The 26,797-nt window shown below is 56.3% G+C and overlaps 1 protein-coding gene across 6 annotated transcripts in view; it reads left to right on the top strand.

The window, feature by feature from the left end:
• The first annotated feature begins 2,094 nt into the window (after window positions 1-2,094).
• The window catches only part of BCL11B (BCL11 transcription factor B), an 89,984-nt gene continuing 65,281 nt past the window's right edge, over window positions 2,095-26,797 (top strand). The window contains exons 1-2 of one of the 6 annotated variants that reach the window (XM_053928638.2): window positions 2,096-3,374; window positions 16,569-16,934. In XM_053928638.2, the coding sequence (XP_053784613.1) occupies window positions 3,317-3,374; window positions 16,569-16,934 (424 nt within the window). In that variant the 5' untranslated portion in view covers window positions 2,096-3,316. Of the gene's footprint in view, window positions 3,375-16,565; window positions 16,935-23,022; window positions 23,149-26,797 lie in introns of those variants that run through there. The other 5 variants (XM_053928640.2, XM_053928637.1, XM_053928639.1 and 2 more) reach the window with 5 other exon arrangements.

Here is a 26,797-nt window from a genome sequence, read left to right as displayed (position 1 = left end):
GCCCGCGCGTCCCTCTTCCCGCCGTCGGGGCAGCGCGGGGCCAATGAGGAAGCGCTCCTCTGCCTGTCTCGGCCCGTGCCGCCCCCTGCCCGCTACTTCCTGCCGGGGTGGGGCGGAGGGTGCCCCCTCCCCAGACCTCGCTGCCCCAGCGCGCAGGAGGTGGCAGCTGCTGCCGGGGCCGCGGAGCACCCCGCGCAGCCCGCGGAGGGGCCTCTTTCTTGAAGGGGGCTGTCGCGTTCCCTGCCCAAACTCAGCCCCCTTCCTTGTGATCAACCCCGGGAGGGCGAGGGTCGACGGTCGGAATTTCGGGCGCCCGAGCGCAGGCAGGCCGGGGCGATTTGAGTCCAGACCTGCCCCCATGCGCTGTGTGACCTTGGGCAAAACGCTAACCCTCCCTGGATTTCACAACGCCAATTCTCAGAAAGAAAGCTAGCTGATTTCTCAAATTTAATAATTGGGCGAGTTGGGATGGCCAGTTTATGGTTTTCTTAAGAAGTTTATTGAAGGTCCGTGTGGGCATTTTTTCTTATTTAGGCCACTTTTCTGGAAAGATTTTCGGTGTGGGGCGGCATGCGAGGAGAAGGAGGTGCTTCTAGGCTTTGGACCACGTGGAGGTGGGGTGTGGGTTGGGGGTGGTGAGCAGCTGCGTGTAGTCCCGGGGGAAGAGGTGGGGAATGCCGACTCGCCCTACCCCACCCCCCTCCACCCGCTGTGCGGGCGACCCTGCAGCCCATCTGAATGCTACATGCTAGGGCACATTTTATTGTTATTGGGGGGGGGGGCGGGGTGATTTGGGCAGGGAGCTCTTTCTGTCTCGCTCATGGGCGCTGCGCGCTGTTGTTAGTATGGTCACCCCACCTAAGACCTTGGGGGCGAACCAACACCCCGTGTGCCCCCGAAGGAAAAGGCCCTAAGGCAGGCGGCACGCCCGGAGGCGTCACAGCCCCTCCCCTTGTTCAGTGAAGCCGCCCAGGCCGGGCCTGGGGGTGGGGTGGGGTGGGTGCAGCTAGGCTAGCTTGCCAAGCCCAGCCCGCAGCCAGGCCCCGACCCGCCCCGGCCTCCTCCCGGCCCGGACCGGAGAAACCCTGCGAAGGGAGAGTGCTGTAGCCCAGTGGTGGCCCAGCCCAGGGGGTCAGGTCATCAAATAGAATTGGCCGCGGCCTGGGCCGGGAAGGGGCCTGTCCACGCAGACTATGGCCTGACCTTGTCCCTCACCACTCATCGTGTCCTCGCCGGCTGGAGACCAAACGGATGACCAGGCAGCTGTGTCCTTCCCTCTCTGACCGGCGATTTCAAGTCTTGCCCCGGGCGGAGGAGCACTTGGGGGGAGGGGTCGTTTTCCCAAGTTGCAGTAATTGTCAGGGGTGGGGGGGGGATTGGGGGACCAGAGTATCTTCAGAGACCTGGCCACTCTTACTTCTGGGTCAGCAAGTACAGGTTCCTCTCCCACGTGGAGCACCCATATCCCGGTACCCCTATGCTTCCCACAGACCCCAAGAGGGTGGGGCCCGTGTTTGACCCCCAGGAGTTAAAGGGGTGAGGAGGCGGGAGCGCACCAATTCGGGTCAACACTCCTTCCAGAATGGGACTCCAACAAGGTCTCACGTTCCTCCTCCCCCAAGTGTGCTCTTAAATCTCTTCCCTTGGTATCTTTCATTTTGTCCACTTTGCTCTCCCAGCGTTTGTAGTATCAGGATTTACAGGGAGACACTTTTTGGAAGTTTAACCCTATCCCCCAATAAAACGTAAAAACAACCGAGCTACTTTTCCACGGAGATAAAGCAGTTGACCATCTCCCCCAGTCGCGGTGCCCACCCCAACCCTTTTCCACGGCAACCCCTCCCGCTCCCCTCCCTCCGCACCCCGCAAGTCCGAAAGACTTTTCGGTGGGCGGGTGGGGACTGGCGTAGATGCAACTTCCAGACACACCGCCCTCCGCCCTCCTCCTCAGGGGGTCCTGTTCCCTGGAGGGGAGGACGGACAAGAGGATTTTCTTTTATTTAAAAATATCTTGCCCACCGGCCCCCTCCCCCTTTAGCGCTGCCAGTACACGCGGAGGAGAGTGGTGCACAAAAACGCCGTTTGCACGTGTGGCCGGCCTGGACTGCGGGTGTGCGCACGGGCGAGTGTGTGTGTGTGGGTGTGCGCGCGCGCGCGCTGGAGAGTGTGTCTGTCTGTGTGTGTGTGCTTTCTTGTTCTCTTACAGGGTACAATGTTAAAAAGCCACCGCTAGTCGCCCCCAGTGCTCCGACTCTCTGGGTCTTTTTGTCTCTCTAGTGCAGATTAAACGTCACGTCCGCACTTGAACTTGAATTTTATCCCATTGTACAGAGGCAGCCCCAGCCATAGAGAGACCGAGAGCTCCCAGAGAACCCGGACTCCGCCATCTTCACGTTGCAATCTATAGCTCCCAGTCCGCGCCCGCACCGACCCAGGCGCACTGGGCGAGCCGCCCCTCGGCCCAGCTCCCCCCGGGCCCGCGGCGCCAGGGGAGCGCTGGGGAGCGCTCGCAGGGACCCGGCAGCCTCTCCGGCCGGCGCCAGCCTGCCAGGTGAACTGGGAAGGAGCCGATCCTGGAGTCCCCCCAGAGCCTCGGAAGGGTCAGTCTCCGAGAAAAAAACAGGCAGCCCGCAGAAAACCCAGAAACAAGCAAAGCCGGGCAGTTTTTCATTGCTTTGGGTTTTTTGAGGGGGCGGGGTGAGGGGGTACGAGACAAGTCCCCAAGTTTTCTTTGCTTTCTTTTCTTTTCTTTTTCTTCTTTTATTTTTTATTTGTTTGCATTTTTTTTCTTTCCTCCTCTCCGGGTAGAAGTGCGCTTTCCACCTACCAGACCCTGAAAGAAAGTGTCAGGAGCCGGTGCAAAATCCGGTTTAGTTCCAGAAGACATTTGGGAGTCCCGGAGGCCAAGCAGTTTGAAGAAGTGCAAAGGATTTTTTTTTTTTCATTCTAAAGAACATATTTTTAAAGAAACCAGCCAGTCTGCGGCAAGCAAGCAACAGCAGATTTTTTTTTTTTTTTGCCTCTTTCTCATATTTTAGATCGAGGGTTTTCTTTCCTTTTTATTATCTTTTTCTTTTTGCAAACAAAACAAAAAACAGCATAGAAGAAAGAGCAAAATAAAGAAGAAGAGGAGGAAGAGAGGGCAACAGAGGAGGGGGGAAAAAAAAAACACCAAAACACCAACCCGGGCAGAGGAGGAGGCGCGGCGGCGGCGGCAGCAGCATCGGCGGCAGCGGCGGCAGCAGCTCGGACCCCCTCCGCCGGCTCCCCTCATCAGAGCAGCTCTCCGGGCGATGCCAGAATAGATGCCGGGGCAATGTCCCGCCGCAAACAGGGCAACCCGCAGCACTTGTCCCAGAGGGAGCTCATCACCCGTAAGTGTCTGCGGCGTGCGCGCGAGGGGCCGGAGGATGGGGCTCCGGGCGCCCGGGGCTGGGGACACCGAGCCGGGCGCAGCCAGGCCGGGCACCGGGGCGGCCCGGGAGCTCGCCGAGGCAGCGGCGTCGGCCCAGAGCCTGGTGGGGGACCGGGGGGGGCCATAGGAAAGTTTCTTTGCAGCCCGGGGAGTCGGAGCGCTGAGCAGTCAGACGCGCCCCGGGCTCAGGGGCCTGCGGAGCGGGTGCTGGGCCGGGGAGGGGACGCGCAGGCTGGAGGAGGTGTGTAGGTGCGCGCGGAGCCCGGCTGGACCCTAGTCCCTCCGAGCTGCGTGTGTGGCGGCGGCGGCGCTGGTGGCGGGGTTTGCAGAGGAGGGGGAGGGGGCTGGCGGAGAGGAGGGGGAGGGGGAGCCGGGAAGTGGGGAAAAGTTGGCGAGCGCGTGGGTCCGCGCGGACGGCGCGGGCGGAGGAGCGCGGGGTGCGCTCAGGGATGGGGGAGACGCGGGTCGCTCGGCAGCCGTCGTCCCCGAGCCTCCCGGCCGCTGAACCCGGCCGGGCAGGGCTCCGGCCGCGCGGGTCCTCGGATTCCGCAGCCGCTTTTCTCGCCCCTCCTCTTGCTATTTGCAAAAGAATCCAGCTGCGCGGCCGTTTGCCGGGCTCTGGCAGCACCCCCCCACCCCCCATCTCCCCACCTCCGCGGTCTCCTGGGATGATCTCTTCTTTTCCCCCACTTCAAAAAAAAAAGGTGGGGGGATCGGGGGCTGATGAAAAATCCTCGCCATCGCGTGGGGGGGGGGAGGTTGTCAGCTAGGAGTGGGAAGAGAGGGATGTGCTTGTAAAATAGTAGTAAAAAGAAGAAGAAAAGAAAAAGAAAGGGAGAGAGACCTATCCATTTCTTACCCACCCTCCTTTCTCAGTATCTTTCATCTTCTGTATCTAAATAAACAAGGCAGGTCGCAGAGGAAACCCGTCGGCTGAAATCGTGTGGATTTCAAGCCAATGGCGGGGCGGGCAAAGTCAGGCAGAGGGGCCGAGAGACGGGCTGATTTAGCGAAGAGAGGAAGCGAGCGCGAGCATGAGCGGCCCAGGTTCGGGGTTTGCCGCGGAGCTCGCCCCGGGTGCCCGCTCAGCTGCACCGGGAAGGTCGGCTCGCGGCGCTACCCGCTCGCCCGGCCGGCCAGTGCTTCGTGGCGCGCGAACACTTCCCCGCGGTCCTTGCTCTCGCGGTGCCTCGGTCGCTGTTGCTGTTTTTTAAAAAATTTTATTGCAGTAGAAATAAAACATCCTCTGGGTGCCATCGAGACCGCGGGCAGGTTGTGTTTCTGCAGTCCTCCGGGCACCCCGGGCTGGGGCCCGGCTGCCGCGCGGAGCTGGAGAGGACTGCGCGCCCAGCTGCCGCCGAGGACTGGCTGCGGGGCGGCCGAGAGCCGAATATTTATGTTATATTTTAAAAAAATTTAAATAAATAAATAAATAAATATATATATATAAAGGGGTTCTCCCCTCCCCTGAAAACCCAGCACAGGAGCCATCTGCTCGGGGCAGTTGCTGCTGCCATCGCTCCTTTGTTACAGCAGGTACCTTAGTAAGAATTTGTGGATTTACTATTTTTTGGGGGGGGGAGGGGAATAGATATTAAAGTGGGGTTCGCCTTGGGAGAGGGATGCCTTTGGAGGGAGGGACGAGGGCGGACTGCCCTTTTATTTTTCACCGTTCCATCCTGAAAGAAGACCCGCTGGTTGCATTTAAAACGTAATGTTTTGCAACCAGATTTGAGCCTGGTTTGACCCAGTCCTCCTTTTGGCCAGTTGACATTTGGTCCTTTACCAATAATCAATTGCTTATCCCTCTGACCGCCCCCCCCCCCCCCCAGATGGTGGAGTGGTTGTGAGAATGTCAGTACTTGCAGGCGCCTAATTTCTCCAGGAGGCAATTTGCCCCACACAGCTTCTGTATAACTGCAGGAGTTGTTTTTGAGGAGGGGGAAGTTGGGGGGGGTGGCTGTCGGGGAAGGGGGAGTCATCAGGGGTGCATTGCTAAGCTAGCAGCTTCAGAAAAGCAGCCAGGCGTATTTGCAGTTGTGTGTCAGGGGGAAGAAGCAGGTAGGTTTGCTTGGCTTTTGCTCTCTCCTCTTCTGGCATTCCTGGGACATCAGGAGAAAGCCCTGACCAGAAGAACGGGTGGCAGCTGGGGGTGGGGGGTGAGGGGTGCCTGGTGCACCACCCTTCCCCGTTTCATTTGTTCTGAGTCTCTCTCAGCTTCGCTCAGAGCGCCGCTGGGGAAAGCCATCGCTGGAGCAGTGGCAGTGGGGGAAAAGAGAGGCAAAGGAGAAGGGAGGTGGGGACAGGGAGACAAGAGGGCAAAGGGTATCCTGCCGGCCTCTCAGGGCACATGGAGCCCAATGCATGTGCAGGGGTTTCAGCGGGGAGAGTGGTCCAACCAGTTTCCAGACCAGGCTATTTATTATCAAAAAGCAGCTGGCTTTTCTGTCTGTCCTGTGTCACTCGGGAGGTGGGAGTGTAGGCAGGGGAAAGGCAAGAACTGGGTGCCGTTTAGGCTGCGTGGCCTGTGATGCACCCCTCCACGATGATGAAGGAGACGTGGGTTGAAGGTGCCCTGGCGTCCTGGCCAGCACAATGGGTGCTGTCACAGCCCTCACCTGGGGATCACGATTTAGATTTTAAATGTGAAAGAAACCACCTACAATGCGGTACAGCTTCAGCTGGGTGGCAGCCCGCCGGCCTGGGGAGCGGCAGCCTCGGGTTCTTAGGGATGATGCAACCGTGGATAACTGATGGTCTGGGAAACACCAAGAACACACAAATAGCCTCGATGATCTTGGGGTGGGGGAGTGGAAGGACTCCTTAATGAGCTAGTTAAATTTACAGACAGGGCCAGTGAGAAGAGGAGGGAGGGATGAAAGAGTGTGCGAGACAGCTGGGGAGGAAAACCTGGGCTTCTGGTTTGTTTCAAATGTTTGACCCAGATGGATATGGCTTTTCAAACCGGAGGACAGGCACAGCTATTAATAAAAACAAACAACAACACAGTGACAATAGTGAAGAGGGGAGGAAGGGGGACAGTGATGACCAGGTGGAGGGAAGGGCCGAGAGCCGGCTGTGCCAGACAGGGCGGGTGGAGAGGGGTGCGGACACCAGTCCGTGAGGGAGCTGAGGCTTTCGAAGGGAGTAAGATGTCGCTGGCGAATACCACCACCCCAGTGAAGGCGATTTTTCGACAACGCACCAACAGGTTTCTTGGGAAGATGAGCAATTTTCCGTCTGAATTCACGATTTTGCAAAAACAAGTAGAGACCTAAGGTTTGACTCAGAAGTTAGGCTGTGTTAATTCCATGGTTACCTTTAAATTAGGTTTTGCTGTAGCTGTATGTTTGGAAGGCGTCCGGGCTCACGAGGATCTTCACCCCACGGGGATAGTAGTTTATCTCCAGCTGTCCACAAGATCTTTCAAAATTGGGCCTCCGATACATTTCATAAGATATAGGCCCCCCCTTTTTTGGTAGTTGGCGGGGGGATGGTGGGCGAAGTTTGTCTCCCTTCTGCACAGAAGGAAACCCCATATCATTAGAAGTGTGATGTAAGTCAGCTGCTCTGATTCCACGGGAGAATAAAATGTGTTCATCAAAGGTGTTATGCCAGGCTGATTTTATTCATTTGTAATTCACACCTGAGAGAAAACAGCCGCGAGCATATTTTAACAACCCCTAATATTTTTAAAGGGTATTCTTTGCCTCCTTGAAGATTACGTACATATGCAAATTTTTTATTTTGTATTTTCCTTTTTGAGGGGGAAAGATGGCTCTCTGCCTGTGCTCTGGCCTTGGTGATCTTTGGTCTTCAACATAGTTCCTCACAGAAGACGAGTCATTTGTCCAGGGCTGGAGTGGATGCAGTGGCTTTGAGGAGCTGGCCTTAGGAACGGGCAGGGAGGCCAGGTCAGAGGGTTGGGCTGGTGCCTTGCTGATCGCCGTGCAGGGCCCAGTGGGTCCTCCTGACAGAAGCAATGGCCAACTTCGGGTGCATTTGACAGTGATCAGAGTTCTGTCTCAGTGAAGGTGGAGCAAGTAAAACAGTCCCTTTGCAGACACCAGTTTCCCATGGCGGAGTGCACCGGCTTCCAGCGCCTTATCAGAATCCAGCTCTTGGTGCTGGTTTTTCCCTTAGAACACGGCTTGCACCAGCCTTCCCTTTTTTCTTTTCATCTCCCTTCTCCATCGCTTTGCAATCGCTGTTGCTTGTTGTGATAAAAGACTTTCCAAAATAAACTTTCAGTTGCATTGGCTTCTGGTGGATGGCAGCAAGCCTGACGAGCCGAGCCGAGCCGCGCCGCGCCGCGCCTGGCGCCACTTGGCAGCTAGGGGGCGCTCGGCGCCCGTGTCATGGCTCGGCCCTGCGGCTCCGGGGAGCTGGGACCGGCCCTTCAGTCTACAGCCCCGGCCCTTTGCGTGGCTGCAAAATGTCTTAAGTGCGAAGTTGTAATATTGATTTTCCTGCAGGGATTCGAGCAGGGAACAAATCAGAATATAAGTTTGCGAGTCTGTTTTCAAGTTATCAGTATTGATGTATAGGCCCTCACTTGGCAGATGGGAGCTTTTTTTTTTTCCTTTCTCATAAAAAGAAAAACAATTAAAATGGTTAGTTTTGAATGGTGTGTTCCCCCTGCTGCACCCCCCACCCCCATTAACCTGTGGCATTCATTGACTTCCTGAAAATTCCTTTAGGTTGCTGGGGCATTCCTGACCCCTCCAGGGGGACTGGGAAGGGGTGCATCATTTTGTCCCTTTCTGGGCTGCGTGTCGCACAAGCAGGGGACAGCCGAGAACCGGTGCTTCGGGGAATCGTGCACCTGAAACAGCTTGATGAATGGAAATCCTTTTAGCCCAGATTTTACGACACTTGGATTCTCAATTCCATTTATTAGGTAGTGTTCCCTCTGTACTAAGGGAAATAGCACCGTTCCCCAAAGATATAAAATGCCAGCTCAAATAACGTGTGAAACTTTGTTCGGATGGAGGGTGTGCTTGCTAGCCCTGGCGTTGCTGATACCTTTCACCCCAAACGGGGCTCCTAATGGATGGCTTTTAAAGAGGCTGTTTCTCCCCTAAATGTGCAGCCCAGGGCTGGGGAATAGGTGTGCTCTGGCTCACAGGATTTCTGGATTATTGTGTCTTCTTCAAGTTCAAGGACTCTGCAGACAGCCCAGTTGACCCCAAGCCTTGGGCTTGAGTTCAATTTATGGGCAGAAGAAGTTCCCCTCCGACAGGAAAGCGTGCTCTCTTCTAACCTGAAAGAGAAATAAATTAGGTCAGACAAAAGCCGAGTGCTGCCCTCCGCCGCAGGAGCCTTCCCTCTCCAGCACAGAGGGCCGGCGCGCTATCTGATGATTTCTCTACTTCATTTCACATTTGAACCGAGCCAGTTGTAAGCGTTTCGTGGCAGCAGGCTCATTTGACACCTCCGAGATGAAGCCGCCCTGTCACCTGGCTGCCTTGGGCTGGGCAGTGGCCTCTGGCCTGCAGAAAACAGTTAAAAACATTCGCTTTAGAAATCCCCAATCCTGTGCCTTGGAACTTGGGGGAGTTTCACGAGCTGTAACTAAACACAGACCTCAGATATGACAGAGCTTGAAAAAAATATATATCTGTTTGGGGGAGGGTAAAGATGAGGTTCTTGACCTTTGGGGGCTGTCTCCTGAATCTCCTGTGGCTGAGGGAAGGGCTCTCTGGTCCTGCCTTTAGCTGTAACTCTCCAGGGACTTTGCCTTCTAGGTTTAATGCTGTGTCACATTTGGGAGGACAAGGGAAAATAACTGCTCTTTGGGGACTGGGCCCTGCTCTGCGCGGTCAAGTTTCTGATGCCGAGCATCCTTCTCTGAAGGTGGTGTTAGCTGTAGGGACACGGAAATATTTTTTAACGGGGAGAGGGCACGGAAGAATACTGGACATGAATGAGTGGCCGTGTCATCCAGCTGCTCGGGGTATGGCATTGTCACTTGAGACATTCTTTCTTTACTGACGATGGGGCCTGGAGTCCTATGTGCTAACGTGGCTCCCCCACGCAATCCGCCCCCCCCTCCAGCCGCTCCCCACTCCCACAAATCTCTCTTTCCCAGGGAGACAAACGTCACTGAAATCTACTCCCCTTCCTCCCCTCCCCAAGAAGAGCCGCGTGTTGACTCCCTCCCGGAGCGGTACTGTTCCCAAGGCGTGTATAGAAACTGCCGCCACCAGGCTATTTGGAGACACCAGAGAGCCAAGGGGCACGCTTCTTGCACGAGCCAGGGAGGGGGGCTAGGGGAACAGCATCGTTTTTAGTGGCAAAAGTGACACCAGATCGGAGGTTTGATTAATGGTGCCACCTTCACGGGGACTTTCTGGCCGGCCGGCATTTTGATATATGCAAGTCTTTTGTGTAGTTGGTGAAATTCAAGAAATTCATTCGTGGTTTTTTGTTTTTTTTTTTTCCTTTTTCTGAGGCAGCCGATAATCAGCTTGGGTGTTGAATTAGGCAGGCTGAGCTATTTTACTGTAATGAAAGCCCCAGCCACACAAAATTAAGTAAGTTCAAAGTTAAAAAAAAATCCTCTGTTTTACATAACTTTTTCATGACCCTCTTCCACTGAACTGCCGAAATACGAACACGTTTGTTAATGTTCTAAAGTGAGTTCTTGACTAAAGCAACACGCCAAAAAGCGGCTGCAGAAAGTCGGATGCCAGTGGTACTGCGATTTCACGTGGGCTTCAGAAATGGAGGTGCTGCCAAGGAAAAGAAATGGGGCTGTGCGTTAAGTGTCGACCTTGGACGTGAGATGTGGGGAGCAGCCCTGGCCCTGCGGTCTTGGTGACTCCCACAGAAGGCCCCCCCCCCCCCCATTGTGCTGTGAGTTTGCAGTCCATGTCCTGGATGGAGGGCCCTGCTTAGCACCTTTGAGAAAGCACAGCGTTCAAGAAAACAAGCCTCTTCCTCTGGCCGCAGCAATGTTTTCCTGCCGTCTCCTTGGGAGCCCTCAGCAGACTTAGGGCACGTGCGGTTTTATAGGGTCTTCTGAATGTGCCCAGGAGGGCTGCTATGCACCGTGATCGGTCCTTTTTTAAAAAACGAAATTGACTGTTATTTATCAACACGTAGGTCATTCCATTTATTGGTGTCGTGGACGTGGCTTTTTTTTTTTTTTAGTAACCTTTTAGTAACCGACAAGCAGGGTTTGTGAAGACACCTGGACGCTGTTTTCCTTATTCATTGGGTCCTTTTTCTGCTTTTGAGTGTGTGAGACCCGGCCTCCCGAGCCCAGTTTTGGGGGTTCTGGAGAGGTGCGTGAGGTGGGTGCAGAGGGAAGGTTGGACCAGGCCTGTAGATGTACAGTGAGGTGAGGTTTCCTGGGAGCTGGTTCAGATTAGCTGCAGGGTCCTGGCACCGGGGGTGGTGGGAGGGTGTAGGGCCCTGTGTGTATCTGGGGCTCTTCTTCGCATCTTGCCCCAGCCCATCTGGGCCTGCCCCTGGGCTATGTGGCCAGGGTTCTTCCTGCACCCCAAACCTCTGCTCGAATCATCAGTCCTGACTTGTAGAATGCAGGCCAGGCCCAGACCTCCCCCCAGTCCCCCTGCCCCCAGGCCTGGTCAGCCAGACCCCTGGTCATTTTCCTGGGACGGGAAACCCACGTGGCAGGTAAGGTTGTGTACCAGCAGCCTTCTCCGCCTTCTGCCTCGACGGCAGAATCTTGAAAATTTCGTTTGGAGACGTATGCTGTGTGAGAGGGTCGTCTCTGCGTGCACCGGTCTGGTCCCTCCAGTAATTTGAGGGCAGTAGGAGGTGGCCTTTGGAGGGTCTCAGGGTGGGGGGGGCGTGGGGCCTGGACTGCTAGCCCTGGGACACCTGGAAAAGGTGGATGCCTCAGGTCTTCTTGCAAGAGGGCAGGTGGTCAGGGGAAAGAGTCCATCTGCATGATGTGTCCTGCTTCGGACCCGGCCTGGCTGTGCCCTCCCAGGGCCCAGCAACAGCCCCAAACCTTGCTGGCCACAGGAATTTGGGGGGCAAATGGGCTGGGACCCAGACGGCAGCCCCCACGCTCAGATGTGTCTTCACCCTCTGTGGCCCTGGGAGGACCGTCCTACCACCGGCCTGGCTGGGCCAGGGGTCTCTCTCCTCGGCCGGGCACTTCATCACTCCCTGTGTTGGGAGAACTTCACCCAGCCTCTTGTGCCTTCCAGCGTCCTCTAGTCGGGGCTTATCGCCTCCACCAAGCACTGATTCCTTCTCTCTCCCATCCCCCTCTCCTCACGGTTGTTATTTTCTCTTGGATCCAATAAATTAAAAATTGATGGCAGCGTAGCAAGTGTTGTGCTCTGTGGGGTGCGTGTGTCGGGTGTGTGCCGGCCCCTCCCCGAACGCTCCCGGGGAGGGAACGAAGCAGTCCCTGTGCAGATACCGGCGAGCGTGGTGGGGACTCGTCTTCGCAGGAAGCAGGTGGCAGGTCTCCCATCGGATGCAGGGCTCCGCGTGGGGATGCAGCCAGTTCTCCTAAACACGCGAACACATCACGACGGTGTGTGTGACGTTGGTGGCAAATGATTTTAAGACCCTGGCGCCCCCCCCCACGTCCTTCCCAGCCCCCCCCTCAGCCCCCCATGTGAAACAGCAGTTCCGTGTATGTTTCTTGGGGACTGTGGCTTAGCCGTGGAAGGCAGAGACTGGGGTTTGAATCTCTGCAGGGTCAGGGGACACGGGCTATGGGCTGTGTGTGCAGCATGGGACAGCAGGTGGGGCCTCTTGGCTGGAATTCCCCAAGGGGCAGGTGCCCGGGCAGTTGTCAGAGATGGACCGGGGTGGGTGGGGCCCGGGGGGCCCTGCGTGGTGGGGGTCACTGGCCAGGTAAGGCCCTGCTAAGCCTGTTTAGCTGCTGGGGGCCTATAGGCTGCCTGGCTGGGCTCTTGTTAACCATGTCATTCCGTTTCTGTCTTCTGCCCAAATTCCTTCCCAGTGGAGTGGAGGCACGGGCGAGCGTGTCTTGGGGCGAAGAGCTTCCGCGTGCGCGTAACAGCCATGTCCATTAGTACTTGTGAATCCTGATTTCATTGCTTCTAAATGCGTTCACCAGCTGGGAGGAGGCCCAGCACTGTACATAAAATGTGGTTTTGTTGTAAAAAGAAAATGAATGTGTGTGTAAACACAGAATTGTCGGTGCACTTTGGGATTTAACATCTCAGGACCCACACCCGTCGGATATGTGACTTGGGGACAAGGGGCCTGCGCACCTATTCCTGTTTCCTGTTAACGAATCAAACATGGCAGCAATCTCTCTACCTCAGCAGCAGCATTTTCTAGGGCTACCTGGCATGGGGCGCTTTCCATGACAGCACAGCTCCGGTCCAGGGAAACCTCCTTCTTGCCTTCTTTTTGTGAGGCCTGAGTTTGCTGGACACGGCAGGGGGCTGGGGTGCAGGGGCTGGGAATCGAAAGGCCGATTCTGCTTGCATATATCTTGTTTCTTTCCTGGGGCTTGCTCGTCTGTGGGTGGCAGTTGGGACCGCTCTGGCATGCAGAGGCTGTGAGAGGCTGTGCAGCTTGGTGCCCATGGGGCAGAGGAGGGAGGCTTCTAGGGGGCCAGACGTGGCCTCACTTTGCCCTTCTTCGAGCTTAGCCAAGTGGCTCTTTCTCCTTTTGTTTCTCCCATCAGTGATACAGTTCTCAGAAGGGACACACACACGCACACACACCCAGCTTGTATCCGCCCGCCAGCGGAAATGAAACCACAGCCTGACTTTAGGGGTGTCTCCCCGCGCCTTGGGTGTGAGCTTTTAAGGCTCAGCAAGCTGTCTTGGTCCCTCTGCTCTGACCCAAACGTTTGACAGTTTGGGGGTTCATAGTGCCTCTGCTGCCTGAACGTCAGGGGTGCTATTGGCACCGTCCTGGGGACGTGTCTCTTGCAGTGGGCCCCACACCCCAGGGTTGGAGGGAGAGGAAGCCCCATTCTTGGAGCTGGGTGGATGCCTTTTTCGTCTGGCGTTTTACTTTCAACACTGAAAGTGGGGCGGGGGAGAATTTCTGGTGGGTGTTTCTTTGCCTCCTGGCCCCCTTGGGAGGCAGTGAGCTGGATCCCGGGTCAGGGGGTGGAGATCCGAGTTCAGAGCAGCCTGGCCACACCAGCCCCCCCACCCCCACCGGCTGCCTAGGTGGGTTGGCCATGAGGGGACTGGAGGCAGAACTTGACCTGCAGGCAGCACGGTGAACAGGAGCATGGGATACTTTCAAACTCAGTTACTGGGCTCACAGGGCTGGCAGGCGCTCAAGGAAAGTGAAAAGGCAGAGGCTGTCCAGTCAAGGGAAGCTGACCAGCTGTTACAAAAAAAAAAAAAAAAAAAAGGAGGATGAGGAAGACGGCTGTGCAGAGTCCTTAGCAAAAGGTGGAAGGGAGAGGGAGGCATGCTTGCAAACAGGCACATGGGACCCTCGCTAATTTTCACGTTAGTCTGTGCTTCTTTGGAATTACAAAATGAATTTGAAATTATGTAGCTTTACTACACCCCCTAGCAGAGAGGAGCTATTCATGCTTCCAGAACTCCTGCACAGGAGGAGAGCCTGCGTTGAGGCTGGGAAAGTTCATGGAAAGCAAAGCGACACACAGCCAGCCACCGGAACCGAAGGTGAAATTAAACAACAGGAGACACCTCCCCGCCCCCGCCCCCTGGAAGGATGATGGGATTGGGAATGGGGACGGTCCGCTGTCCCCCTTGTTGACTTATATCCAGCGGCCTTACGGATGGGGCAACATGCCCGGCCTGCCCAGCTTCTCAGCGGGGTCTCGTCCACCTTCCCACCACCCAGCTCCAGCTCTCCCGTTTCTTTCTTTCTTTCTTTTTCTTTTTTTGCTTTTCAGAGCATTTCCTTTGTGCTTCTCTCTCTCTCTCTTTTTTAACAAAACAATATTTTGACACCCTCCTCCCATTTAGTAGAGTTTCTTCTCTAGAAATGACGCACAATACGTTCTTATATTTCTAAAGAACTGTTTTCACAGCCCTCTCCTTTGGCTCTGAAATTATGTATATGTAATTGGTAATTAAAGGTGTGAGCTTTTCAATATCAACAGTATTGCTCAACGCTAGATCATTAAAGGGAGTAGAGGCTCCGAATAATTACGTTTTCCATCTGACAAATGGTTTGCAGGAACCCAGGCCGCCCCCCCTCCCACCCCACCCCCAGAGCTGCCGTTTGGTGGGAGGGTTGCGATTACATCCTAACCATAGCCAAGCATCTTTGCATAAAATAAATTGGTAAATTAATTACGAAGCGTCGTCTTCCAAGTCCTTTGTAAGTGAACTCCGATTTCCTCTTCAAGTGTGGTGAACGGTCGCGGAGGCCAGCTTGGTGGGAGCTGTTTCTCGTACCTTCCAGGTTCTTTTCCTCGGAGGGAAGCAGACCACGGGTTTAGGATTTCCTCATCGGCGGGGTGTTTTTGTATATTTGTACGACCACGTGGCGAATGTGTGTCTGCGTGTAATTCATTGAAGGCTCTGCCTGCTTTTCTAGAGCCCCAAGCAGGATCTCAGATGCTCACCCCCTTCTCAGCGGTACCTGCTCGTGGGCCCACACACTCCCAGTTCACGCGTGTTCTGTGTCGGGGGCCGGCTAATTGCGGATCAGTCCTACACACAGACTCACGGGCCCTGAGGAAGCCTGTGTCCAGAAAACACAGAGCAGTGATTTATGTGTAGGATGAAAGATGCCACAGAATTTTTTCCTTAAATTATCTGTTCTTTGGCTCTGGCCCGCCAATAACTTCACTGCCATGGAATGTGTTTTTCTCCCTTCCCTTCCTTCCCTCTGTTCTTCTATGGTTTTCACTATCCTTTCCTAAACTTCGGACCACTTAAAATGTACCTGCCCCCTCAGGTCCCCAGCCTCCGAAGACCCTGACGGGCATGTCATCTACCCCACCCCTGACATTTGCCCTCAAAAACTTCCTCCCTGAATTTGCTCAGACCCCGAGGGGAGATGCAGCCTCCTTGTCCACCTCCCTGATTTACGACACTCTCTCTGCTGCCCAGTCTTCTAATTTTCCCCCGAGGGGGTTGCTGCTTTTAGAGGCATTTATTAGCTTCAAAATATTTGGGTCCTCTGCCCCTTACAATAAAGAGGAAGTGTATCGGCTGCTAAACAAATAGGAAAACGCACAACCCATTGAAACTGTGGTTTGTCCTCTGCCAAGAAATGCTTTTGAGTCTCAAGATTTTTTTTTCCCTTTTCTTTTGAAGGGAGTGAGAGTAAAACAGGGCGGAGCGGTTGAGGAGTGCTGGGAAACCTACAAAGCACGGGGGTCTGACCAGGTGCGGGGTGGGACAGGACAGCCAGCTGCCCCCTCAGCTGCCACACCCGCAGGGTCCCTGCCCTGCGTTGTTTTTCTTTCGATGTTTCCTCTGGAACCGTCCCTCACTTGTTGCTTTCTGAGCATGCGGGCTTCTTTCCGAAGGCCTGGCCCTCCGATGCCGCATGGGCTTCTGTGTTCTTGTCTCATGTGCAGCCAGCTCTCAGGTGGAGGAATGCAAGCCGGCCTCGCATGAATGGGGAAGCCATGAATGAAAGGGGGAGGCGGGCGGGGGGCCCAGCAGGGCCAGACGCCTCAGGCTCGAGGTTCTTGGCTTCGACTGCCCATCGGCATCACCTGGGAGGCTGAAACAACGACCTGATGCTTGGATCCCAGGGTCGCTCGCTGGCCTGGGCGTGGAATGTCTTCCTGGCTCCCAGGTGATTCTCAGAAGCTTCAGAGTATGAGAGACGTGTCTCTGGCTGCTGCCGCCACGGCTGGGATGGCCACGTCGCCTGTGATGCCAGGATGTGCGGTGTGCACGTGGACTTGTGTGTCCCTATGCTTTGGGGTGGGGGAGGGGAATTGGGAGAGAACAAACTAGAAAGCAGGAAGGCCAGCACCGCTGAAGCCACAGCCTCGGGGAGCCGTGATGTTGCTCCTGGGGCCCCAGTGTGCTCATCTGTCACCCGCCCGTGGGATGGTGAACCCGTTGCTTCCAGGAGTGCCGGGAAGACTCGGTGTACTCTGGCATCCCGCGGCCGAGGGGGCCCGCCTTGAGGTGGGGAAGGGTTGGAACGCACGATGGGTGCTTGTGACTGCCTAAGCCCATCTCTGTCTTCTCTGCCCTCCCCTTCTCCTTTCTCTCTGCAGCAGAGGCTGACCATGTGGAAGCGGCCATCCTTGAAGAAGACGAGGGTCTGGAGATAGAGGAGCCCAGCGGCCTGGGGCTGCTAGTGGGTGGCCCGGACCCTGACCTGCTCACCTGTGGACAGTGTCAGATGAACTTCCCTCTAGGGGACATCCTGGTTTTTATAGAGCACAAGAAGAAGCAGTGTGGTGGCAGCCTGGGTGCCTGCTATGACAAAGGCCTGGACAAGGGCAGCCCGCCGCCTTCCTCACGCTCCGAGCTCAGGAAAGTGTCCGAGCCGGTGGAGATCGGGATCCAGGTCACCCCCGACGAAGATGACCACCTGCTCTCGCCCACGAAAGGCATTTGCCCCAAGCAGGAGAACCTTGCAGGTATGGAGCGTTGCCCTCGCCTGGCCGTGCCGATGCCGTCTCCCGTGTCCCATGCCCGCCTTCGCCCCTCACTGTGTTGGGGGATCATCCTTCGACTGAGGGTGTCAGTGTTGGGACAGCTCGGGAGCTGCCAGATGGCCTCTGGGCCACCGCTGGGCTCGCCCTTTCCGAGGCCCACCGTCCAGGGGACCTTCAGGAGGAGACATGCCCGGGGTTCAGGGCAGCCTGACTGGCTGACGGTTGCTTTGCTTTTGGCTGTGGGACGCTCGCTGCACAGGTGTGGCCGAAGGCACAGGCGGCCAGGAGTCAGCATGGGGATTTGGAAGTGTGGTTGGCCCTCAGTCCGCTGGGCCTCGTGGCCTCGTCTCTGGCTTTGGAATCAGATAGTCTTGGGTTGGAATCTGTTCTTTACAACTCGGCCTATTCGGTTTCGCCATCTGGGAGATGATACTGGTGAGCCCTCTTCCGTGAGGGCTGTCGTGAGCTTGTGGGACTGCATGGGTGGTCCCGGCAAGGCACCTATGAATGGCACTCACCCTCTCCCTCTCCCTCTCCTCTCTCTGGCCTCAGTTTCCCATCTGTGCAACGAGGCCCCTTCTGACACTGTCATGTCCCTACGGGTAGGTCTGGGGAAGGGCTGGTGGGCACTTATTGGACACCGTGCCCCTTAGGGAGGTTGGATGTCACCCTTGGCACGCCCACTTGGCCGGCCACCTGGACCACTGGTTCTTACTACCTGAAGAATAAATGTGGGGCCTGCGTCCTCCAGCTGCTCTGCCCCCCACAGCGGGTTTGCACTGGGTCCCTCTCTCCAGGCTGTGGCCATGGCTGGCCAGACCCTTTGTCACAGAGCCCAGGCTCTGCGTACCCCCGAGTGCTTGCTTCTGGTTCGCCCCTCTTAACCCAGGAGACCTGGGGGGCAAAGAAGGGCTCTGCCAGCCTGTGTCCCCTGGCGCGGCAGTCTGTCCTACAGCGAGACAGCAGCAGAGTGTGTGCAGAGGAGGTTCGAATCCCGATGGCTGATTTTGGATGTGTCGCTGCTGGGTCCCTGCCTCAGTTTCCCCACCTGTCAGCAGGGAGGGGTAACACTGGCAAACCTGCGCAAGGATTACAGGAGCAGAGGCTTCACGAATGCTTTGCCAGTGGAGCTCTTCTTGCGGGAGGTCCCCTCTGCCACAGTGTGCGAACAGATGTAGGCGGCCGGCTGGGAAGATGTGAGGATCTGTCTCCATTGTGTTTTAGACATGGAAGCCAGCGAGGATGCGGGAGGGACTGAGGTTTTGTGCTCCCTGGAGGGTGAACCCCGTGAGCCAGGGTCCCTCACGGCCACAGGTGAGGCGGATGGGTGGGTGCAGACACCCCCAGTGCCAGGAGGCAGCTGGTAGGGCGATACAGCAAGCCCAGCTTCTCGGTAGCGGCCACGTGGCAGCTCTGTGATTGTGGGCCTCACTTTGTCCATCTGTGCAGTGGGACTGATGAGAGCGATCCTGTGGAGAGACCGAGGCGGTGGTTAATGGGGACACTGGCCTTCTGGAGTATGTCCCAGCGTGAGCACTTGCAGACTCCTCAGGTTTCAGGGGTGAAAGGTCCCAGACCACGGGCGCACACACTCTGGTTCCGAGATGTGTGCAGACCTGCAAGGCACTTCCTCTGCGAAGGCTGCAGCTGTCCCACAAGAAGGGTGCTGTGTGGTTGGGGTCCCCACCCTCTGTTTCCTTCATCAGGTGACTGTTCTCACCAGCAGTGTTAGCACTGGGGACCGCTCAGGGGTGGCTCTGCCTGCGAGGCGTGGGCTCCGGTCCGTGCCTCAGTGGGAAGGCTTTTTGCTGTCCCCGGAAGCCCACCGGAGTCCCCATCTCCCAGGGAAAGCGGTTCCCCGGGAGAGGCCGCAGATCCCCGGATCCCCGGTGACAGGAGCGTTTAAGAAAGCTGGGGAACATGGTTCCACAAAAGGCAAAGGTCGTCTCCAAGGCGCTTTGTCCTCCTCCTGCCTCCCCGGGGTTGGGATGCTGCAGAAGCTCCAGTATTTTTATTTCCTGGGTGACTTCTCTTGGGCTTCTCTGTTCAGCAACAGGATGAATGGATTTCTTCATTCTTGAAGAAATATGTAAAATAATCCCTTGAAGTCGAAAGAGATGTGTTTGTTCAAAGCGTTATTTCAATGTTATTTTAATCAAAGGCGCAAAACAGACCCCGAGCCACGTCAGCTGAAGGCGACTGTCCCGTTCGCCGGCCCTTTGGGCCCTTTGCTCTCTGGTCCCCTCTGTCCCCCCTTTTCTCTCCCCTCTTTGGCACCAACTTTTTTTTTATTTAATAAAAAGGAAAGATTAAAGAATAAAACTTCAGGGGCGCCAATGTATAAAGTAATTTAATAGGGTGGTGGCATTAATTATTGTAGCTTAATTGAATTCCGAGGGCTGCAGTGGTTGCATTTTTGTAGACAAGCCCTGTTTATTATTTCTCTGTGTAGATTAACAGTAAAGGAAACGCAGATAACTTTCAGTTATTTATTGTAAAATAAATGTGTCAATTCATGTGTAAAGCAAGCTGCTCAAAGATAATTGGGTCTTTATATTTTAAGAGAGGGACTAGGAATCACAGGCGCTTTTCCGCCCGGGCTTCCGGAACCCCACACAGCGGCGGGCTCTGCGGGCTCTGCGGGCCGCGCCCAGGCCTCTCTGGGCTGGGAGAGGATGCTCCAAGCCTTCCCTGCACCTCTGTCCCCAGGCCCAGTGGCTGCTAATTCTTGGGGCTTCACCTCTGGCTTGGCTGTCCGAGGTGGTGCCCATGGTGGCCTGGAGGGCCATGCTTTTCCTAGAGGGCAGTCTGCATGTTGTCCCCCTTGCTTCCAGGTGCTTCTGGAAGCCAAGCTCCAGAAATAGATGGGCAGGGCTGGCCTGCAAAGAGTTGGGGTCCCTTCCGCCCTTAGGGGTGTTCCCAGGGTGAGAACTCAGTTGGGATTCTGTCACTCAGGGTTGGACCCCGGATCGACCCTTCCCCTGGGACAGAATTCTGGGGGTGGGATGAGGGGAGTAGTTACTGCTCCTTTTTTTTTTTTTTTTTTTTAATGATAGATAAATAGGAGAATGGAAGGAGGAAGTTTCTGAAGCTTTGTCTCCTGAAGGGCATTCATTCATTCCTTCATTCATTCACTCAGCGCTGGCGCACCTACTGCCCTTCGTCTGCCTCAGGCACCCCCACCTGGCCCTCGCAGGGTGATGGGGGCTGGGAGCATGTGGAAGGGTGGCCAACAGGGCTGCTGTTCTGTCCCTTGTGGGGAACTTGGCCATGGGGTAAGCAGGTGGTGCCCCTGCCCTTGATGGTTGTAGCCTAGGGCCCTGGCCCTGCCCCCTGAGCGTCCGCCATGGGTGAGGAGGCGCCGTGGAGACTATGTCCATCCCATCTGGGGACAGCGGGGTGGAGGGGTCAGAGGTAAGGGCCTTGGCCTAGAGGTCCAAGTCAGGCGCCGGCATCTGATTCCGGTACGTGTCTGCTGGTGGAGGAGCTCTCTCTGTTTCTTAAGATCCCTTCCTATGGCCTCTCCCTGCCTCTGTGAGTTTTCTGATGGCCCTCGGGGTCTGTCCTTTAGGGGAGATGGCAGACCCTGGGAGGGGGCACCAGGGGGCTTCTAGGCTTTGCACCGAGCAGGAGTCTCTGAGCCGTTCTCTGGGATGGGTGTTTTGAGGAGGAGCGAGGAGACGGGGGCTGCAGGGGTGTGGGGTTTGTGGCCTACACCAGGGAGGCCTTGCTCCTCTACATGGAGAAGGACCCGGCCCAGGGGTGCGCCACCCTGCTGCCTGCCAGCCTCGGGCGGTGCGATGTGACCTGCTGAGCTGCATGCAGTCCCTGCATCTGGGGACATACCTGATAGTAACTGTGATGTCAAGTGACGTGTGCTACAAATGTGAGCGCCCCCCCATTCCTAGCTCCGTCATTTCCTGGGGCTAGGGTGGGTCTCCGTGGACCATGTCCCCACCCTGTCAGCCTCCATCTTTGGTCCCATTACTGTCCTATGGTGAAGCTCTCAAGGCGTGTCGCCCTGGGGAGGGGTCTCGGGGGTCAAAGCAGCGAGGGCTTGGGCCTTGGCCAGCCGGGGTGGGATTCCAGGGCCCACCCAGGCAAGTCAAGTCACTTTTCTGGGCCTCAGGGTCCATGTCTGCACCTTCTCCAGCTGTGTTATGCTGGGTTGGTCCATGGTCCAGCGGGAGGCAGATGACAGAAACCTGGCAGCTTCTAAAGAGCCACGCTCAGGGTGGCCTGGACCCCGCTCGGTAGCACGAGGTGCTGGCTTTCTTTGGTGAGAACCATGAAAATTTGCCTCGGATCTCTCACTGAGCTGTCCTCTCCAGATGCCTCCTTAGCATCCCCGTCCCATGGCCTCTGGAGGGGAGGCTGTTGATCGCAGGTAATTCGTTCTTGGGTTCTTGCGTGTTGCCACTACTTCCGTCACCAAATGAAGCTATAACGGGAGGAATGAGCCATCAGCTGTCACTCAGAAGTTTGCCTTTTGCCTTTTCTTCCTCCTTCCCTCAAACCCCAAATGTCAGATTTCTGGAGAAACGCAGGAGACAGGTAGCGGGTGACAGGAGGTGGCAGGTCCCCCTGGGCTGGAGGTGGCAGGCAGCTCTCAGCTGCGATGGCCCCGCCCGCCTGTAAGTCTGCCTCTGAGCCCCCAAGGTCCAAGGGCACTCCAGCGGGTGGTTCACACAGCGGGCAGGGAACCGGTGGCGTATTTGGTTTGGGGTGCCAGGGACCCGTTGCTGGACAAAATGTGTTGGAGAAAGAAGGACTTCTCCTCAGCTGAAGGATTTACATGCTGCTCTGAGAATGTTCATTTCAGACTTTAAAAAATAAATAAAATAAATGCGAAATAAAAAAGAATATTAGCTTGGCCAGTGGCAGAAACTAAATAATATGCTTGTGCTGGAAACTGGAGATAAACTCACTTGCGGGTTGTCTCGAAATACTTGCATTTGATATATTTAGAGTTGTTATTTTCCCTCCAAATTAAGATTGGTTAAATCCATGTGTGTTGTGGCACGGATTATCTTTTTCTATTATTAAATCGGGACAGCTAATTATTAGCTCTGTCTACACCAAGGAGAAGTGGCGTGTTCCGCAGGATGTGGCCCTGGGCCCAGGCTGGGGTGCCGGGGACTGCAGGGCTGACCCCAGAGCCTGGGCAGGGCTGATGGATGGTGGGGAAGAGGGGACCTGCCTGGGAACCCCCATTATGCTAGGGTTATCTGACTTTGAAGTAGATAGCAACTTCGAAACAATACCTCTGACCCCACTTTGAAATAGACATTTCTAACCCTGCTTTAAACTGAGGTTCAGAGAGGTTAAGGGACTTGCCCGAGGTCACACAGCAAAGTGGCATCAGACCTGGGTCTGCCTGGCTTCTGTGGATCACACAGGGTGTGGTGACTTTTAGGGAGAGGCCAGCAGAGCCATTGAAGGCAAGCACTACCTCTGCACCCCTTCCAAGGGGGTCCTTGAAGCTGGTCTCAGGCGCGCCCCCTGCCTGAGGCCAGGAGCCCTTAGGCTGTCTGCACACTTCCTGGTGAAGGTGTGGCGTCTGGAGGGGCAGGAAGGAGAGCCCTAGAGTGTGAATTCAGACGGACCTGGGCTGGGATTTTGGTTTTGCCAGTGACTTTCCTGACCTGCAGCTCTCCAAGTCTCCATTTCCTATAGAGTGGAGATAATCTTTCTCATCTGTCAGGCTTGTCACAGGTTTGATGGAGACATACCAGGTCCCTGTGTACTGTTGGCTGTTGTTAATAACAGAGAGGTGCCAGTGGGGTGCAAAGTGGGGTCCGGCCTCCTGGCCTGGACGGGAAGGATCTCGTGGCCAGCCCTCCCGGCCTCCCCTGAGAAAGGACTTGTCTGAACCTGTCTCTCTGGTGCTGGTAGGGCTGAGTCCAGACCTGGTGATGTTGCATCAGGAGAGGTGACCTTTGGCCACACCAGGCTGCCCGGCCCTGTGGCTTGAAACAAAGCATTTTCCCCAGCAGAGTTCCGGTTTCCTCACCTGTAAACCGGGGAGAAATTCCCGCCCTGCCTGCCGGCCTCCCAGGAGGGTGGTAGACTGAAGTGGCGTGTGACCTGTGCAAACTCGGTCAGCTGCTCCGGCATGTGACCGTAGTAACACTGAGTTGCAGGGTAAAGTTTCACTGAATGAAAACGAAGAGGAGAGGTACTGGTCAGCTAAAGGGTAATTTTCATCGTCTTCTTTCCAGGTCGGGGGCTGTAAGATCTGTGATTTATGCAGGTGGCTCCTTGTTCTGGTTCAGGACAGAGGAAGGGAAGGGAGGAGAGAGAGAGAAAGGCACCTGGAGTCTCACCAACCTCAGCCTAGTTACCGTTATTATTATTAGGGATTTTATTTGACAGTAAATAGTTAGCAGTTGACTTAAGTTTTTTATTAGGCATTTGACAGCTATTTTTTTTCTTTGCTAATTTTCATGCCTGACTGACGCGCACCCACCAGCCCCGGAGCCTGCCCGGCGTGTGCTCCCCATCAGGAAGCCTGGCTGTCACCCTGGTGCCCGTGGGTTCATCTTTTCCCAGAGCAGACAGAGAGGTTGAGTTTTTCGTATTAGGACTTTTAATTTAACGCATCCTTTTAGACCTTCCTATGGCCTGTGCCAGCCACTGTGTGAAGGGCTTTACCAATCCTAATGAGTTTAATCCTCCTAACATAACAACCCATGTTATTATGGTGGGTGGTAGTATCGACCCAGTTTACAGAAGGGGAAACACGGGCAGGGACACTAAGTCCCCTGCCCAAGGTCACACCGTGGGTGACTAGGGGCCCAGGTCACACTCTTCTCTGCAGCACAGCAGGGGCGTCCTTGTCGTCTTTCATTGTAGGGTCCCACCCCTGTCTCCGCCCCACAAAGGAGGCAAATCAGACATTCCCCTCATTTTATAGATGAGGAGACTGAGTCACAGAGAGGTTTGGGCAGCTTGTACCATCACCCTGAGAATGAGCCGAGGGGGCACAAAGAGGCAGGACAGTGGGCCTCCACCTGTCCCACCCGCGCCTGTGGATCTGGTGCCGACTGCCATTAGTGCAAAGCCTGTCTTGTTAGGAGCTGACTTCTGCTCAGCACAGTCAGGTGACAACAGGCACCTGGGTGTCTTGGATGCACAGTGGGGGGGGGGGGGGGGCGCGACATGGACTTGTGGACTCGGGCCCAAGACTTGGGAAGGTGTCCTCACTCTGTGGCTGACACGCTGTGTGTGACCTTGAGCAGACGCTCCCCCTCTCTGGGACCCAGCTTCTTGAGCTGAAGAGTGAGAAGGTGCTTGCCAGTGGTTTCCAATAGCTGTAAGGGCCTGGCCAGGGGTGGGGGCTTCAGTTCCAGCTTCCTACCTTAATCCTCTTCCCGCCAGGCAGCCGCGACCCAGACCAGCCGTGTTCCTCGTTTGTTACATAGCAGGCTTAGGGAGTGTTTTCTTTGAAGAAATTGGTGGCTGGAAATGAAAGCCATTATACTAGAGGGTGAACAGGGTCTCTCCCTGCTCCAGGCTGTGAAGATTCTTCTGGGAGCCTTTCGGGGCCCTGACTGAGGCCGAGTGCAGGCCCTGGGCCCGCGTGTGCCCAGGCCCTTCCCGGGCGCTGCCCCCACTGCTGGAGGTGTGCTTTGGTACTTGATTTTTTTGTCGAGAGGGCCCCGTGCGTTGTGCAAACCTCAGGCCCCACAAAACCTGGACCCAGCCTGGTGCCGGCACTGCTAGGTGGTGGCCGGCGACCTAAGGGGCAGGGTGTCCGGCTGCCCTAATGGAACGCAGGGAGGAGCTCAGCTTGGTGGCATGCTCAGGGCAGCAAGGCTGCTAGGCCTCGTATTCTTTCAGTGAGTTTCCTTGGGGCCCTCCAGCTAGCCTGCTGCTTTTGATGTGGAAGGGGGTGGTGGCTGAGGAAGGAGGAGCTGTGCTGGGCAGGGAGTAGGGGTGGGGGGTTAAGGAAGCGGGGAGGAGGGGTGTGAGAGGGGCGGCCTGGGAGGGAGAGGTGAGACCCTTGATGAGAGACAACAGGTCTGGGAAAGCGGCTGCCTGCTGCTGCTCAGACAGCATGGAAAACTGGGACTCTGGGCTCCTTTGGGTGGAAAAGAGCAGCGAAACGGCCTTGCCTTGGAGGACCACCGTCAGAACCGCCATTCCTGGAGCGTAGAAAACCGCAGCCATTCAGACGGACCTCAAAGGCGGCAGGAACTGCCGGGCCCAGGGCCGCAGTGTTTGCTCAGGGCTGTTGACCCCCGGGCTGAGTCCCGGGGCAGATTCCGGAGCCTTCAGGTTGCAGGTGTGGACACAGCAGCCTTAGACAGGCAGATGAATTGAGACTCAAAGGTGCAAACAGGTGGGTGGGCAGCACCCACCCCAGGTGAACCCACAATGCAGAGTCCTTGGGCTGCATCCCTAGTGCCAGACTGCCATGGGGCTCGAGGGAGGGCAGTGTCCAACCCCTGTGTCCAGAAAACTCTGCCGCCTGCCTGACCTCGGGAGCCAAAGGGATCCCTGAGCGCGGTGGAGAAAGCACTGGCTTTGTTTCAAAGGCTTTTGGGGGCAGAGTATGGCACCTGGAGAGTGTACCCCCCAAACAGGATCCTAGGGGGTCCTCCCTTGGGGCTGGGGGCCTGTCCAGTGCTCAGTGTGATGTCTGAGTCTTCCTCTCCCTTAAGGAGAAACAGGACAGACCTTTGATGACCCCTTCCCATCCCAGCAGCTGGCTAAATTGGCTGAGGTTGGCAGACCCCACAAAACTGAGTTCTCCAAGGAAGCCAAGTGGATTCTTTCCCTCTCCCACCTCGAGTTCAAAGCCCGCCAATTAAGCAACCTAAACAGTGTGGTCTTCTCCCTGCATCACTGACATCATTGGCTTGTAAAACTTTCCCTGAGAAGGAAAAGAAGTCTGTAATTTTCCTGACCTGGCCTTTGCTTTGGAGAGAAAGGGAAAGAGAGAGAGAACCATTTCCAGAAACAAACGGGCAAACAAGGGACATCCAGTGTTGCGGCCCTGCGGTCCCCAGCGCCGCGGTCCAGGACGCGGAAAACCACGTGCTGTGGAGACTCCAGACTCGGAGGCTGCCGTGGGCTTTGGGGCCTGGGTTGGCGCGTTCTTGGACTGGCAGGCTAGGGGGAGGGGCGAGGGACATCCAAATCCTTCCAGCTCGGAGACTGACCGTGTTCTCCAGCTCCCATGAAACCACCTGCCTCACCACTGCAACAATTTCCCCGAGGGCTCCGACAGTTGCAGCTTGCAAGACTCGTTTTGCCCCCGTCCGGATCTCCAGCGACCCCTCCCCCCGCCTGGCCCCCTCTACTCTCCTCGACCTTTCCCACCTCCTGCAAGTCATCCCTTCCCCCGCGGGAGGGGGCAGGGACAGAGCTCCTCCTGCCTTGCGGGCGGGAGATTTCAGGCTCCGCCCCCTGGGGGGTGCTCCAAGGTTGGGGTCCATTAGTCTCCCTTCACTAAGTCCCAGTCCAGGCGCACGACGGCATTTTCTGAGACGGGTGGAGCCGAGCTCCAGCAGGGGCGCAGGGTCACCCGCAACTCGCGGACCCCGCACGGGAAACGGGCAGCCACTCTGGCAACGTAGTGGTTGCGCCGGAGGCTACCCTGCGACCCGTGCCCTTGCCCGCCGGGTACCACCTGGGCCTTTGGGCGAGCCTGCCGGGCGCGGGGCAGCCGGCCTGGCGGACTGGCCCGCGGCCCTGCCCGCCTGTGTCCCGGGCGCGCGCCTCTGAGACCAGCCCCCACCTCCTTCCGGCTCCCCCGGCCCGGCCCGCCGCGCACGTTGATTGTGCCTTCCTAGGGCGGGAGGGCCGAGGGGCTCCAGGCCCATGCATAATTCTGGGGC

The sequence above is a fragment of the Desmodus rotundus genome, chromosome 7 (assembly GCF_022682495.2).
Source record: "Desmodus rotundus isolate HL8 chromosome 7, HLdesRot8A.1, whole genome shotgun sequence".
Lineage (NCBI taxonomy): Eukaryota > Metazoa > Chordata > Mammalia > Chiroptera > Phyllostomidae > Desmodus > Desmodus rotundus.
This window is presented reverse-complemented; position numbering and strand designations above follow the sequence as displayed.